This window comes from Cervus canadensis, chromosome 19 (genome assembly GCF_019320065.1).
Source record: "Cervus canadensis isolate Bull #8, Minnesota chromosome 19, ASM1932006v1, whole genome shotgun sequence".
In the NCBI taxonomy this organism is placed as follows: Eukaryota; Metazoa; Chordata; class Mammalia; order Artiodactyla; family Cervidae; genus Cervus; species Cervus canadensis.
In genome coordinates, this window is record NC_057404.1 from 48331863 (window position 1) to 48347386 (window position 15524).

Genomic DNA, 15524 nt, shown 5'->3' on the forward strand with positions numbered 1-15524 from the left:
ATATAAAAAGTATATATTCATTGATTTTTTTTGAGCAATTACTCAAAAAAAATAGTCCCACTTTGAAATGATGGAAACATTATAAAGTAACATTTTAGTTTAATAACGTATATGCCTAGTTAGAGCCATGAAAGAATATTGTCTCTTTCCAAAAGGAGTTTTAAATCTGGCCAAAGATTGCTTCACTGGGAGATTGTTCAGGGACTGCTTTGCATAGAAATGAAACTAAGGGTTTTGTCCCTGGTGTAACATAAGTAAGAAAGAATGTGCTATTAGGGACAGGATCTGTGGACTCTAGAATATACTCCTCTACTCCATGACAGAACACAGCTGTTCACACTTACAAGGACAGCTACAAGCAAGCCTTTGAGTTTGGCTTTGTGTTTATTTACTTGTCACTTGATAGCTTTAGGATGGAAAGAATGATAGCACATAAATTGGATTGATTTTTGCTCATCACAGATTTTTAGTTATGGGACCAAAATACTTAACTATTCATATAAAATAACCAAAGCAGTTTCTGAATTTTCATTTGTTAACCTAAAAATTCCAGTGAAGACTTTGACAACTATTTGATAGATTTCTGGATGGACACTTGCTTTAAGAAATGCAAGAGTTGATTACATAGTTGATTGTTTTCTATAGGAATAGAGGCTGTCAGAAGAGGCAACATATATTTTGTTTGTGTGTTTGTTTCTAAGGAGCATAGCAGCCACTGATCATGAACCAACAGATGCCAGGAAATCCTTCCCTTGTTTTGATGAGCCCAACAAAAAGGCAACATATACAATATCCATTGTCCACTCCAAAGAATATAAGGCACTTTCAAATATGCCAGTGGAGGTGAGTATTTTAAATTCTTTTAAAATTTATGCAGATAGTGTGTTTATAATATCAGGTAAATTTCCTGATTTGCTGTGAGAGAACCTACTGAATTCTAAAATAAATGTGCTCTAATAGCTTATTTAGAGGCTTGAAAATACATTTGGGCAATCTCTTATCTTTGAGTACTAAGAGTCTTTAATTCAAGATATTACAATCTAGTCAAAATACCATGTTGGGTTTTCTAAGCAAGAATGGATACAGTAGACATATGTCAGCTAGGCTCTGCTTAAATGAAAGAATCCCCTAATCATGACAATTAAAGGCAAACAAATGGAATTACAGATTTAAAAATATTCAGGGGCCTAGTCTTCTTGGTTTCTAAAAAAAAAAAATCATCACTTAAATGTTGAAATATAGCTACCAACTCCAGGGATCACCATGCCCATAGGTATTCTAGTGAACAAGAAATACTCATTAAATGTTAAAAAAAAAAAAGGCTACAATAAATTCTGTTTGTATAATTATTAACATGACTCTTCCCTCTGTTCCAGCTCCTCAACCCTATAATGGATAACGCACTTAACTAAAGGATCATTACCTCAAGGTTGAGGTTTATTATGCCTTATATCTTTGACATGTGAAAGGGTGAAGCTCATCCTTAGATATAATTGTCACCTACCCAATACCAGAAAAGCACTGTGTCTACATTACACTTCCCATCTTTCTGATCCACTATCTGAAGTATAATCACTGAAATCATCCTCTTTAATTACAGATATTCCTCAAAAAAGCAAACAAAAGCCTTAAGGTTAAATGCAAGCTTTTCAACGTTTCTTCTAGTGTCAGACTGCTAGGCAATAGGGTTTTGACTGGAGAAGAAAGAGGAAAAGATGAACTTAAAGGATGATACACTAATCCAGAGGACTGGGTCAGAGTACAATGCCATCAGAATTCTTGGCATGTGAGGGTGGGAGGAAGAATGCAAACTTTACTAACTGCTGTTTAAGGTTCTGCCACAGGACCTTTTTGTCGTGCAGAGTACACACTTCTTCACCTTCACCTAGTTTCAGAAACTAGCCCTGGAGGAAGGTGCATAGCCTTAGGATATCAGAACTGCTATGAGGTTTTTATCACAGAGTAACTGCTGGGGCTTCAACTCTTCTCTACAAGCACATGCTTGCCTTGTCTATCAGGCATCAAGCTCTAATCCAGCCTCCCTCTCTTAAACCCTTTTTAACTTCCCACTGTAGAGTGACTCACTGTGGTTGCAGGGCATGTGGAAGTGTTTACACAGTGGGCAGCAGGAATTAGGACTGGTGACTGGCAGTGAGGAAGGCAAAGTGGCATGGACAGAAAGCCAGACAGATGGAGTTGGTAGCTGCAGCAAGTGATACAGTCTTTCTCTCTCTCCATGGTAACCAAGGCAGTGACTTTAGTGACCATACCTAGGTCTCTGATGGAGACAACCAGAGACAACCCGACCTCCTGCTATGCCTGGCACAGCTAATGCCCTCTTGCATGTAGTCAAATTAGCAAATACCTGCTTAGTTCTTCCTGTGTGCAAGGCACTGATCACTAGCCTATTCTTCACTAAGCGGTCATGGTGTATGCTCAAATATTATGGTCAGGATTTTGTGTTTAATGCAGAAAGATAAACTCCTGTCTAGTTTATATCACAAAGTTGAACTTCTCCCTAAGAAACCTCATACAGTATATAGTTCAATCACAGTCTCACAGTACTAAAAATAAAATGAATTTTCCTCCAGTCTTTTCAACATCACCATTTAGGGGTAAAATTTCTTGCTACTATTAAGCTTTGACAAGCTTTTTTTCTGACTGGAAAGCCAGGTTTAGAGTAACTGTTTGTCTTGTCCATGATTGATCATTTTATAAATAAAAGATTATCTTTTGCTTTCAATAGAAAGAAGAGTCGGTGGATGATAAATGGAATCGGACAACTTTCCAGAAGTCTGTTCCCATGAGTACTTACCTGGTGTGCTTTGCGGTACATCAGTTTGACTCTGTAACGAGGATATCAAACAGGGGGATACCTGTGAGTACCACTATATTTTTAAAAATTTACCAACTATGCATTTGTGATTGTCTACTTTTTTTGAACAGTTTCTTTTTACCCCACACTAGAAAAGCCCATTAGTCACCAAGGTCTGTGAGTCTGATGAAACACTGAACAATATAGAAAAATGTAAGCTGAAAGGACCCAGGTGAAAAATAAACAAAACAGCCATAGGAATGGATGGCCTTGAATTGTTTCAGGAGAAAATTCACTATAAATCCAAAGCTAGTTTCTAAGGATATCAGCACAAAGGTATTAAATATTTGTGCATGCTCAACTCAGTAAAATGATTGGGTTTATGTGTTTGGGTGGCGTCCAAGATGGAGGCCAGAGGGAAAGGAGGAAATCCGAGGTAGATGAATATCCTTCAGGTAGCTAAGTACTGAGATGTTTGTGGTGCCATCCCAATATGTAATTCAACATTAAGACTGCAGCAAGGTATCAAAAACAATTTTCTTAAAAATGTAAGAAAATACAAATAAGCTTTTAAAAAAAATCAAAATGATGAACTTAATAATTCTCTTGAAAAATTAAATCCTAAATACTTTTACCTAATTATTACCTAATTATTTTTCTCTTATTGGAGGCCCTCGTTCTGCTCATGCCCTAAACTTGCTATCTAATGGTTAGTCTGCCTCTGTGCCATATAGTATACATATGAAACATTATATTCTTTGTAGTATAATTTTATAAGGAAGAAATCATCACTCCCACTTTACAAATGAGAAAACTGAAATAATGGGTTTAAGTAATTTTCTCAAAATCATGCAACCGGCAAGTGTGGAGACTCAAATTCCAGATTCTTTTCCAACAATGTACCCTGCTGTAAACCTCCTGAAATGTGACATCCTGAAAAATATCTTTACCTCTTCACCAGTCACTGGAGGGAAGAGGTACTTCTCCCTCCATCCTATCTATAGAAGACAGCTAGCCAGAGTTTTCCCTCCTGCAAAAACCTGTGGGGCTCTTCAAAATGGAACAGAACCTTGCAGGAGAACTTAAAGGCATCTAGTGTGAATGTCAGTCCAAGGTAAATTTTGCCTCGATGGCATTTGACTGGCTCCCTACCCATTCACTCTAAAGTGAAATCTAGCTCTTAGCACCCAAGCACAGATGCTCCAGTACAATTTCCCACTCCAGAGAGAATTACAGGAAAACCACACCACTTTTATCTACTTAAAAGTAACCTCAGTGGGAACCCACATTATTCTCATAGTACTACATTCTTATAGCTAAACAGACAGCCTAAGACAAACCGGCATATGAGGAAAACAAGCAACATAAAAGAGAAAATCCAAGACAAATAAACAGCCAAGCACAGTGTGAGCAAATAGTAATAGTTAGAAACCAAAAAAAGCCATAAAGATTAAACATTCTCACACACCCAGCCTTTAATTATTACTCTCAGAGATTCAAGAAGATATGACCACCGTAAAATAAAAACAGAAAACTATGAGAAAACAATCAGAAATAGTAGTCAGAGTTTAAGAACATAACTTTCAAAGCATGACATGGCTGTAACCCCCAGGAACTTGTTGCTAATTCTTCCAAACCCAGAGCCCAGTAGGCCGATAGGTTTAGTTCCTGCCAACTGCTCTGTGTTTTTATCCACTCCACAGAGATGCTTATGTTGTTTGAAGACCTGATGTGTCTTGTGGGCTTTCCACTTTTATGTTGCAACTGTCATTTCTGTTTGGTAGGAGCAGTGTGGTTCCTCTTTAGTTGCTAAGTCATGTCTGTCTCCTTCTGACCCCAGGGACTATAGCCCACCAGGCTCCTCTGTCCATGGGATTCTCCAGGCAAGAATACTGGAGTGGGTTGTCATTTCCTTCTCCAGGGGATCTTCCCGACCCAGGGATTGAACCCACGTACCCCGCATTGGCGAGTGGATTCTTTACCGCTGAGCCACTGGGGAAGCCTGTTAGGAGAAGTAGGGGTATATTAAAGCATTAATATGCTGTATGCTCTAGAACCAAAGTCTCCATATTACTGGTCCCCCTAACAAATGAAGTTGGTTTTTGTGTAATACAACATTTTTAGTAGAAATTTCATGAATCAGAAAACCGTTCTTATCCACTCCACTTCTGACAGTATTATTCTGGTACATGTATCACCTGCTTTCACAATCAGGTTATACTGTACAATCCAAGACTCTACAATACCCTGACTGAAGTCACCATTCTGGCAAGAACTACTTTACATCAATAAAAACCAAGTCAAAGCCTAATGTTCTTCTGATAGCAGATATTAGTATCTGAACCATTCACTATGTTTAAAATGTCCTTGTTGCTCTTGAAGATTAGGGACCCAACCCTAAAAAATTGTTAGGAAAAAAGGTAATCAAGTTTGGAATGCAGTTCAAAAGACTTAACTCTGCATATTTCCTTTTGTGACTGTCAGTTGCATTACACTTTTATTGAGGTATAGTTGGTTTATAATATTATATAAAGTTCAGATGTACAACATAGCAATTCATAATTTTAAAGGTTATACTTTATTTGTGGTTATTATAAAATTTTGGCTATATTCCTGGGGCTGTACAATATTTATTTTATATATAGTTGTTTGTACCATTTAATTCCCTACCTATATTTTGCCCCTCCCTTTTTCTCTCTCCCCACTGGTAACCACTAGTTTGTTTTCTATATCTGTGAGTCCGTTTTCTTTTCTCTTATATTCACGTTTGTTTCATTTTTTCAGATTCCACATATAAGTGACATCAGAGAGTATTTGTTTCCCTCTGTCTGACTTATTTCACTAAGCATAATACACTCCAATCCATCCATGTTGTTGCAAACGTCAAAATTTCTTTCCTTTTTGGCTGAGTAGTATTTCATTGTGTATATATACATACCACACACTCTTCATTCATCTGTTCCGGTCATTTAGTTTGCTTCCGTATCTTGGCTATTGTAAATAAGCTCCTATGAAAACTGTGGTGCATATATATTTCTGAATTAATGTTTTTGTTTCCTTTGAATGTATACCCAGCAGTGTAGTTGCTGGACCATATGGTAACTCTATCTTTAGTTTTTTGAGGAACCTCCACACTGTTTTCCACAGTGGCTGCTCCAATCTGTATTCCCACCAACAGTGTACAAGGTTTCCCTTTTCTCCATATTCTCAAAAACATTTGCTATTTGTGGTACATTTTCAGAATGAATTTGATTTTTACAACATTTTTATTTCAATTTTTTTAAATTTCTTTACTGGAAGGACTATTCTAAATTAAGGGCTATCAATCTTCCCTGAAGGAATGCATGTAATTCAGGAAGCCACAGAAGATTGCTAATGATTCTTATTCTTTATTTAAATTTACAAAAATAATATTAACAAAGAAGTATATAAAATTCTGTGAGGTAAGTTAGATTTTTTCATGTTAATTATTTGTTTTGAAAAAACTCTACTGCAGTCATGATCATCACTACGCATCAAACTACTCAAATTTTGACTTAGATGAGAAGTGAGCAGCCAGTAAATGTTCTGTGTAGCCTAAATGATGATTCTGGGCTGCGTCTCAAACAGCACCTCATGCCGGCCGAGCTCTGGGACTCAGAGTCCTGAACACATGTTGAAACTTCAAAGCCACAGCAAGAACACAGTCCTAAGCCACCCAAACTTTGAGCCAAGGGTTTTCCATATTTATAATAATTTATCTATGGATAAGGGACAATCTAAAACTTAGGAAGAGTCTATCTATCACATTCCTGTGATAAAGCAGGACCACAAACAAAACTTAAAGAACCAAAAGATCACAATTATTATACCTGAGTATCCCTCCTCCCCAAATTTCCGTCTACTGCTGGGAGAATACCTAGAAGGACATGCTTCCCAGGTGGTGCTAGTGGTAAAGAATCCACCTGCCAATGCAGGCAACTAAGAGACACGGGTTAGATCCCTGGGTTGGGAAGACCTTCTGGAGAAGGGCATGGCAACCAACCCACTCCAGTCTTCTTGCCTGGAAAATCCCATGGACAGAGGAACCTGGCAGGCTACGGTCTATCGGGTCACAAAGAGTCGGACATGACTGAAGCAAATTAGCACACATGCAAAGTTATAAAATTAAACACATTGATGACATTCAGTAATACTAACTATGTAACTTAAACATGAGTTTACAGAATTAAAAAAGGTCAGATTCTTTTCTCTTTCTCATCCTGGCTTTATCAGCTTTGATAATAAAACTGAGGTTCCCCCCAACATTTTGTCAGTCTTTATTGAGCACCTACTATGTGCACAAATAGCATGCTAAGTCCTAAAGGGAGTGAAATATGATAGGGAGTGCTAAGATATCTACACCTCAATGGACATGTGAAACGTAGGTGGTCACCACTGTCCACGGTCACCCAACTGTGTTTTAAGGTCTTTGATCATACCATCCCTTTGGTGCCAAAGATCTCAGCTTCTAAAACAGGAAAAACAAAAACAGGGCGCTCTGCAAGAGTCATGGGCCACATAAAGGAGTGTGTCTATTTGGAACAATTCAGACAAGATGGAAAAATCTCAAGAGATGAACAGGTGCTAAGTCTGATGGATGATCAGCAGTGGAGAGGCAGGCTGTTGTCAATGGGTAGAGTGACCAAATATTTTATTATTTAGAGAACCGAAATAATAGAGGTGTCATGAATTATGCTGGGGTAAGAGGTGTAAACAGATAAACAACAGACTTAGAATCCCAGGACACTTCTGGGCAAACTTGGATATTTGGTCACCTCTGTCCATAGAAGACACTCAGCAGACAAAGGCAATAAAAACACGGTCCCAGGCACAGTGGGCCTGCAGGGCTCACAGGCGGCGGTGGGAACCCTGCAGGTGCTGGCTGGACTTCTGACGAGCTGGTAGTGGCCAGTTTGATTCCTTTTTGTTCACATGGTCTTTCCAAGTTCACTGCCTTTATCTCAGACTCTAAGACACCCTTCCAGAGTCTTGCGCCTTCAACCTTACTACCCCTGTCCTGGGGTAGTCATTTATTGACACACAGCCCTCTGGACCTGCCTCCAGTCTCTTTCCAATCTATTGTTAAAGCATAAACTCTGTGGTTTACTTTTCCCCTTGCCTTCTGTTTTTATTGCTAAAGCCTTTTCCAACCAGGCTCTTGCAAATCAAAAGGTTTTGGCTTTCAAATTAATTTGTGTGGGTGTGAAAAGCCTATTCTGGACTTAACATTTTATTTTTTCCCTCTTCATTCTCCTAGTATTCCTAACAGTAATCCTAATGGTGTTCCTAATGGATATCCCACATATAAGGAAGTACGGACAAACAAAATTACAGGGGATAATCATTCAATGTATTATCTCTGATGATACTAACGTTCTTGATGGAACACATAAAAACTATTATGTGTCAAGTATTGCTTATGCATTAGCTTATTTAATGCTCACATTAACTATTAGTTACGTACTACTGTTATCTCTATTTTGTTACTTGGAAAAGTCAGGCTTCATTCTTAAGAGTAGAGAAAAGAAGCAATACAATATAGTAAAAAACAGACTTTGTGCTGAAGTTTAGTGTCAGTTTTGTCTGCATTTTTCTTGTGTATACATTTTCCTCATATATACAATTGGAAGTTTACTTTTAAAACTCTTCGAACTCTAAAATTTGAGATAGAAGTTTACAATCCTTATCTAAAATCTTTGTGATTAGTTGCATGTTGGAATTCAGAAATTTTTAGATTTGTGAAAGGCAGTATGTACAAATATTGAGTATTATTGAGTAACTGCAGTGGGATCTTGGGGCAGCTCCTTATAATCAAATAGTAGTATTTCTACAGCAATACTTTTGTAGTGAGAAAAATAAGTTATTAAAAAAAAATTTCTCTCCGTTCTGGTCAGATGATACCACCAACTTAATTTGCTGAGAACATATTAAAAAAAAACTTTGGATTTTCAAAACTCTTTGGATTCTGTAATCGTGGAAACTGGGCTAATGAAAGCATTGGAGTAAAGATATCATTAGTGATGCAAAATATTATACTCTATTATTATTATTAATAGTGCCAGATTAATAGGATTGATGTGCATGGTAAGTGTCAGATTACCTGGAAATTTTTAAGTACTCAGTAAGACTAATAATTAACCATAATGATTACACATAAAAGAAGTGACGGCAACCAATTAGAATAAATTCTTGTGGACTTAAATTCCATTTCTCAAATTCCTGGAGACCCTTAATTAAAGGGATAATATTAACAACTCTAAAAGCCTTCTTGGGTAGGGTTCCCACGTGATAAGAGAAAGGCAACAACAACACTGATAAAACAGATGAAGCGCACCTCCCAAAAGAATAATCAACTGCATATAGACCAGGAAGCACAGATTTTACATCTGATGCTAGCTCAATGGGTTCAGTGCTTTGAGTATGCCAAATAGTATCCAACAGGTCTTCCCTGTAGCTCAGATGGTAAAGAATCTGCCTACAATGCAGGAGATCCCTGGGTTGGGAAAATCCCTGGAGAAGGAAATGGCAACCCACTGCAGTATTCTTGCCTGGCAAATCCCATGGACAGAGGAGCCTGGTGGACTACAGTCCATGGGGTTGCAAAGAATCAGACACGACGGAGCGATTAACACTACTACACCAATAGTATCCAACAGTGGTATATCTCAGTAATTTAGTCCACTTAGAGAATTTAGTATCTAAAACTAAATATATGCATTCAAGTTAGGTAGGTTCTTGAAGACTTACACACTTCATAGATAGCTGTAGTTATTAAGCTTATATAAAACCTTTACATTTAGCCTTTAATAAAATATTTAAATAGTAAAGGCATATGTGACTTTTTAGAAATTAAGAAGAAAGAATATACATGCATATCTTCCTTACCCCATGCTATTTCACTATGGCTAGTCACATGCTTAAAAAAAAATCATCTCAGTAAAGCAAGCATGTAAACTTAGAACAATAGTTTATTACAAAGCAACGACAATTCAGGAGTAACTGACTGAACTTTGTCATGGACAGAAGTGCTGAAGCTTAGCAGATGATGGGGGGGAGTTAACTACTCCTCCCAAAGCCTACAGAAAGCTATCTTTAAAATAAAAATATGTTTGTGATATATAGCAGATAGGACATACAGATATGCTCTGGCTAATACTCTTATAAGGTTAATGGGCTGTGTCTTTATATTCTGTGATTGCTTATCTCAGTTAATCAAATTGCTTACCTCAGCTTACCTCTGTTGATCAAAGTTGATCAAATATGACCATATCTCAGTGGCCATAAAAGATGACGCATCAAAATAAAGGTCATCAATCACAGGTGATCTGCAGACTGGCAAGACTGTAAAGACAAAACATACTTCTCTGTGATGTTGAGTTTCTCAGAAATAAAAGAGGAAGGTGTTACTTTTATTTTTATTGGATTTACATGAACACAACTCTATTTAAGGACACTGCATTCCTGTTGCTGCTGACAACAGAAATATGAAGAGTAAGGAAAACCTGATTACATTGTCTCAGAAGCCTTTTGATTGAAGGAAGTCACTCTACCAGCATGGGCAATAAGAACATACTGGCAGAAAAAGCAGTCTTTCTCCTCCCCACTGCTCCACCTAATGTGGGAGACCTGCCTGTTATCGCCTCTTCCTCTTTTTAACCCTCTTTCACTCTCCAAATATTATGGGCAACATAAATGTACAGAGTGTGTAGATAACAGCAGAGTGAGTCAAGAGAAACTACCATTTCTGAAATTTTTAACAGAAGAGAACAGAAAGTCTGAGGAAGTCCTGACATACTAATCAGCTCACCGGTGAAAAATTCTGAGAACCTCAGTTTACGACATGGTAATGCTATATGAACATGATGGTTTTGATTTCATAGGGGGCAATTACCTTCACTTTGTTCGGTGACCACCAACGGGATCCTCAGCTTTACTTAGCATCTTGGAAAATGCTTGTCGTTGTTCACAAAGAGAACAGGAGGGCGGTGGCAGTGAGGAAATGTACCACCTCTTCTGGAAAACAAAAATTTTAAAATAAATAAAAATGAAACCTAAAAGAAAGGCTGATAAATGAGTGAATTTTGTAGGCTTTTGAGATGAAGATGAATACAACTTTATTTATGCAAATAAAGCAAGAATGTTAATCACCCAGTATCTGGGAGAACATTAGGCACTGGTAATTTAAGATGATTTTAGAAACTCACACCTTAAATGATTGGATCTTTCCTTTAGTTCTTCACTTCTAAGAAAAGACGGCTAAAGGGGTGAGCCTAAAAGAATAGCAAAACTAACAATGCATTTGAAATAATAAAAAAGGAAAAGAGTAGGCATAATTTTTCATTTTTCCTTATTAAAAAGTGATGAGGCCCTAGTTCTAGTTAGGTAGACAGGCTTAAACTTACCAGATGACTGCATCTTTTGCTTTATTTGAGGTTTTAGAATCAGGCCTCAAGTTCAACAAATACAGTTCATTTGAATTCCTCACAAACTTTGTTAAAAAGACTGCTTTCTTAGAGCAGTTTTAAGTTTACAACTAAATGAAGAGGAAGGTACAAAGATTTTATTTAAGCTCCCCCCCCACCAGCTCCCACACATGCATATCCTTCCTCATTATTAATACCCCTCCTCCAAACAGTACATTTGCTACCAAGGATGAAGCTATACTGAACCATCATAATACCCAAAGTCCATAGTTTACTTTAGGGTTCATTCTTGGTGTTGTTTATTCTATGTATTTGTACAAATGTATAATATCCATCATTACTGTATCATGCAGAGTGTTTTCACTGCTCTAAAAATCTGTGCTCTACCTATTAATCTCTCCACCCTTCACCCCTCAGCCTGCCAACCACTCATCTCTTTACTGTCTCCATAGCTTTGACTCTTCCAAAATGCCATATAGTTGGAATCATACAGTATGTAGCCCTTTCAGATTGGTTTCTTTCATTTATTAATATGCATTTAAGGTTCCTCCCTGTTTTTTTGTGATGGTTTCATAGTTAATTTCTTTTTAGCACTGTATAATATTCCATTGTTCACAGTTATGTGGTACATGAGAAACATCTTGGGTGCTTCCAAGTTTTGGCAGTTATGACCAATACTGCTATAAACATTTTTGTGCAAGATATGTTTTAAACTCCTTTGGGTAAATACAAAGGTGCACAATTGTTGGGCCATATGGTAAAAGTATGTTTAATTTTATAAGAAACTGCCAAAACTGTCTTCCAAAGTGGCTGTACCATTTTGCATTCTCACCAGCAATGTATAGGAGTTCCTATTGTTCCACAGCCTCATCAGCATTTGGTGGTGTCAGTGTTTTGAATTTTGGCATTTTAGTAAGTTTGTAGTGGTATCTCATTGTTATTTTAATTTGCATCTCCTTGATGAATATGATATGAATCAGCTTTTCACATACCTACTTGCCATATGTATATCTTCCCTGGTAAGGTGTCTGTTAAGGCCTTTGGCCCATTTTTTAAAATCAGGTTGTTTGCCTTCTTCTTCTCTTAATAATTAATTATCAGATGGACCTTTCATAAATATTTCCTCCCAGTCTATGCCTTATCTTCTCATTCTTTTGACACTGCCTTTCACAGAGCAAAAGTTTTAATGAAGCCCAGCTTATCAGCTTTTCTTTCATAGATTATGCCTTTGGTTTTGAAGCTAAGAAATCACCTTCATATCCAACATCATCTATTGATAGATTTCTATGTTATCTTAAAGAAGTTTTATGGTTTTGTGTTTTATATTTAGGTATGCAATCAATTTTAAGTTAATATTTGTGAAGGGTGTAAGGGCTGTGTCTAGATTCACTTTTTTCCATGTGGATGTTCAGTTATTCCAGCATCATTTCTTGAGACTGTCTGTGCTCCGATGCGTTGCCTCTACTCCTCTGTCAAATAACAATTGACTATTTTTATGTGGGTCTATTTCTAGGCTCTCTATTGTCTTGTACTGATCTATTTTTCTATTGTTTTGTTAATACCACACTGTCTTGATTACTGTAGCATTACAGTAAGTCTTGGAGTCAGATAGTATCAATTTTTCATTATTGTTTTTCTCCTCCAATATTGTGCTGGCTACTCTGGGTTATACATGCTTAGAACTGGGGAGTAAAAAGTCTATCCTTGGTTTGATTTATAAATTATATCATGGCATAAAATAATATCCTGGGTATTTAGAGATGTAGCTTATCAAGATGCCTCCCTCTTAAGAAAATTTTGAATCACTGTATTTTAGACTCTGAGAGTAGAACAGTTAAAATATCAAAATGGTAATTTGGTGGCAATGAATAGAAAAGCATAAATGGAAAACATGTATGTAAGGGCTCTTTAGATAAGAAAAATCATATGCCTCATTTCCTCAAAGACAAATTACACAGAGATACATAGCTAGATACATAAATATTAAGATGACAATATATGCTCTAAGTGGAAAAAAGTAATAATAGTTTACAGATATATCATACACTATGCCAACCATTGTGTCTTTTGTTATTTATAGTTCTTGATGAAATTACTCAGTGAGTTAGGCAGTATTCTTCTCCTTTACACCTGAGTCTCAGAGATGTGAAGTGATTTGCCCAAGGCTATGCAGAACGGGGATTCAATTAGACTTGTCTGGCTCCAAAGCCCACCTTCTTTCTACTATGTCATGTATCATAGTTTTTGTGTTTTACCAAATGAAGAATTTTCACTGAATTTTTCTGTCTTTTAATAGCTCACTATATATGTCCAGCCAGAGCAAAAGCACACAGCTGAATATGCTGCAAACATAACTAAAAGTGTGTTTGACTATTTTGAAAACTACTTTGCTATGAATTATTCTCTTCCTAAATTAGGTGAGAACCATTTTTTTAATTTTCTTATTTTTAATATTGCCTTTGTTTTCATCTAAGTTAATTCACTTCCTCCACTTTTAGTATCCTGAGTTAATGGTTATCTGTTAGTCTTTTTATCATATGCCTACACTATTTGTCTAACACTTACTGGATGCTGAAAGATTCATTCTGGATTCCTCCAAGAGTAATGTCTATTCTCTCTGTTCTTACCTGATAAATGTATTTTATTTCCAAATAAAGATTAAACTACAGACACTGATAATGATGGAGCCAGAATGAGCAACCTAGATTTGTTGATTTCAAAATTAGTACCCATCCCAATAGCTTACATTGCCTTCCTACCATCAGTGAGTTAACAGATAATAGGGATAAATAATGCTGTTAGAGTCATATGTACTTCCAGTCTTTCCATAGTTGTAGAAGACTAATTCTAGATTCTCCAGCAGTTAAAATGAGCTGGTGCTCCTACTGTAAATATTTTTTCTAATATGAAGGATGGGGGAACATGTTTTCTTTTGAAAATAAAAACAGTGCTATAATCAAAATGGTGTGGATGATACATCTATCAATAACAGAAACACTTTATTAGTAAGTTCAAGTGGTATAAGCAAAGACTGTAAATGTAACACCCATACTGTAGGAATGAAATGAAGACAACAACAAAAAAACCAACCAACCAACAACTGACTTCTCTTTTTCTATTTCTGCCCTTACTTTAATAAATTACCAATGCAAAGCAACTGGAATGCCAAATTCTCTACATGGGAATGCTGTGGCTCTGAAAAACTTTGTGGAAGCTCCTCCCCCCTTTCTTTTGTTTGCTTCACAACTATCAGAGAAGGAGCCAGGAAGAGAAATACTTCACAAAAATCAGCATAATATCTAATAAAATATTAAGCACATTAATTTAAAAGTCTTTTTCTGTTTATTTCTCTTGTACCACCCATGATAGCCTGGAAAGTGGAATTCTCACCATTTTATTCCTTACAGCATATCCTCCAAAACAGAAGCTTGGTATTATCTAAATGAAAGTCATGGGAAAAAAGCTAATAAAAATGAAATACAGAAAGAAACAAAAGACATAAAATTATAGAGGACTTGAAAAGAGCATTGCCAATCATATTCTTAAAAAATAAAAGACACTGATTTCTGGAGTCAACAGGAAAAGTTCCATGGAAATTTTGAGCACATTAAAGACTAAAAAGTTTATACAAATAGATGATTGTTTTTCACTCTGAGGAATTATTTTTAGCCTGTTAAAAAACATTCATCTAAAGAACTTAATTTGGTAAGAAATGTTATGAACAAAATGGAAAGAATGTATTTCTCACTGGACTCTTTTTCCATAGATAAAATTGCTATTCCAGATTTCGGCACTGGGGCTATGGAGAACTGGGGACTCATCACTTACAGAGAAACAAACCTGCTTTATGACCCTAAGGAATCCGCCTCATCAAACCAACAGAGGGTGGCCGCTGTGATAGCCCATGAGCTTGTGCATCAGGTATAGAGCCTTAGCATCAACCAGGGGGAAATAAAGCAGGAAGTAAATGCTGAGTATGACGTCTGCTACTTCTATGTCACTGCAAATTCCTAGGCCTCTGTACCATAGGCATGGGAAATTTAACTATCTCTTTATTACTTATAATTTCAGTGGTTTGGAAATATCGTGACCATGGAATGGTGGGAAGACTTGTGGCTAAATGAAGGATTTGCCTCCTTCTTTGAGTACCTGGGAGTAGCCCATGCAGAAACAGACTGGCAAATGGTGAGCTTGAAACACATACATTTCAAATCTCTATTATCCTCATGCCAAGCAGACTGGAGACTTTGGACTATGACAAAGGC

General features: G+C 36.8%; 1 protein-coding gene and 1 long non-coding RNA gene across 2 annotated transcripts in view; one reads left to right on the plus strand and one right to left on the minus strand.

Moving 5' to 3' along the window:
- Positions 1-15524, plus strand: part of LOC122422268 (glutamyl aminopeptidase) — a 79094-nt gene that overhangs the window by 13403 nt on the left and 50167 nt on the right. The window contains exons 2-6 of the mRNA XM_043438629.1: positions 702-843; positions 2747-2878; positions 13556-13676; positions 15026-15180; positions 15331-15444. Of these exons, the coding sequence (XP_043294564.1) occupies positions 702-843; positions 2747-2878; positions 13556-13676; positions 15026-15180; positions 15331-15444 (664 nt within the window). The remainder of the gene's footprint in view (positions 1-701; positions 844-2746; positions 2879-13555; positions 13677-15025; positions 15181-15330; positions 15445-15524) is intronic.
- LOC122422269 overlaps positions 10013-15524 on the minus strand; it is an 85619-nt gene continuing 80107 nt past the window's right edge. Inside the window, exons 3-4 of the long non-coding RNA XR_006263759.1 lie at positions 10728-10849; positions 10013-10177 (exon numbers count right to left, since the gene is read on the minus strand). This is a non-coding gene — a long non-coding RNA (uncharacterized LOC122422269). The remainder of the gene's footprint in view (positions 10178-10727; positions 10850-15524) is intronic.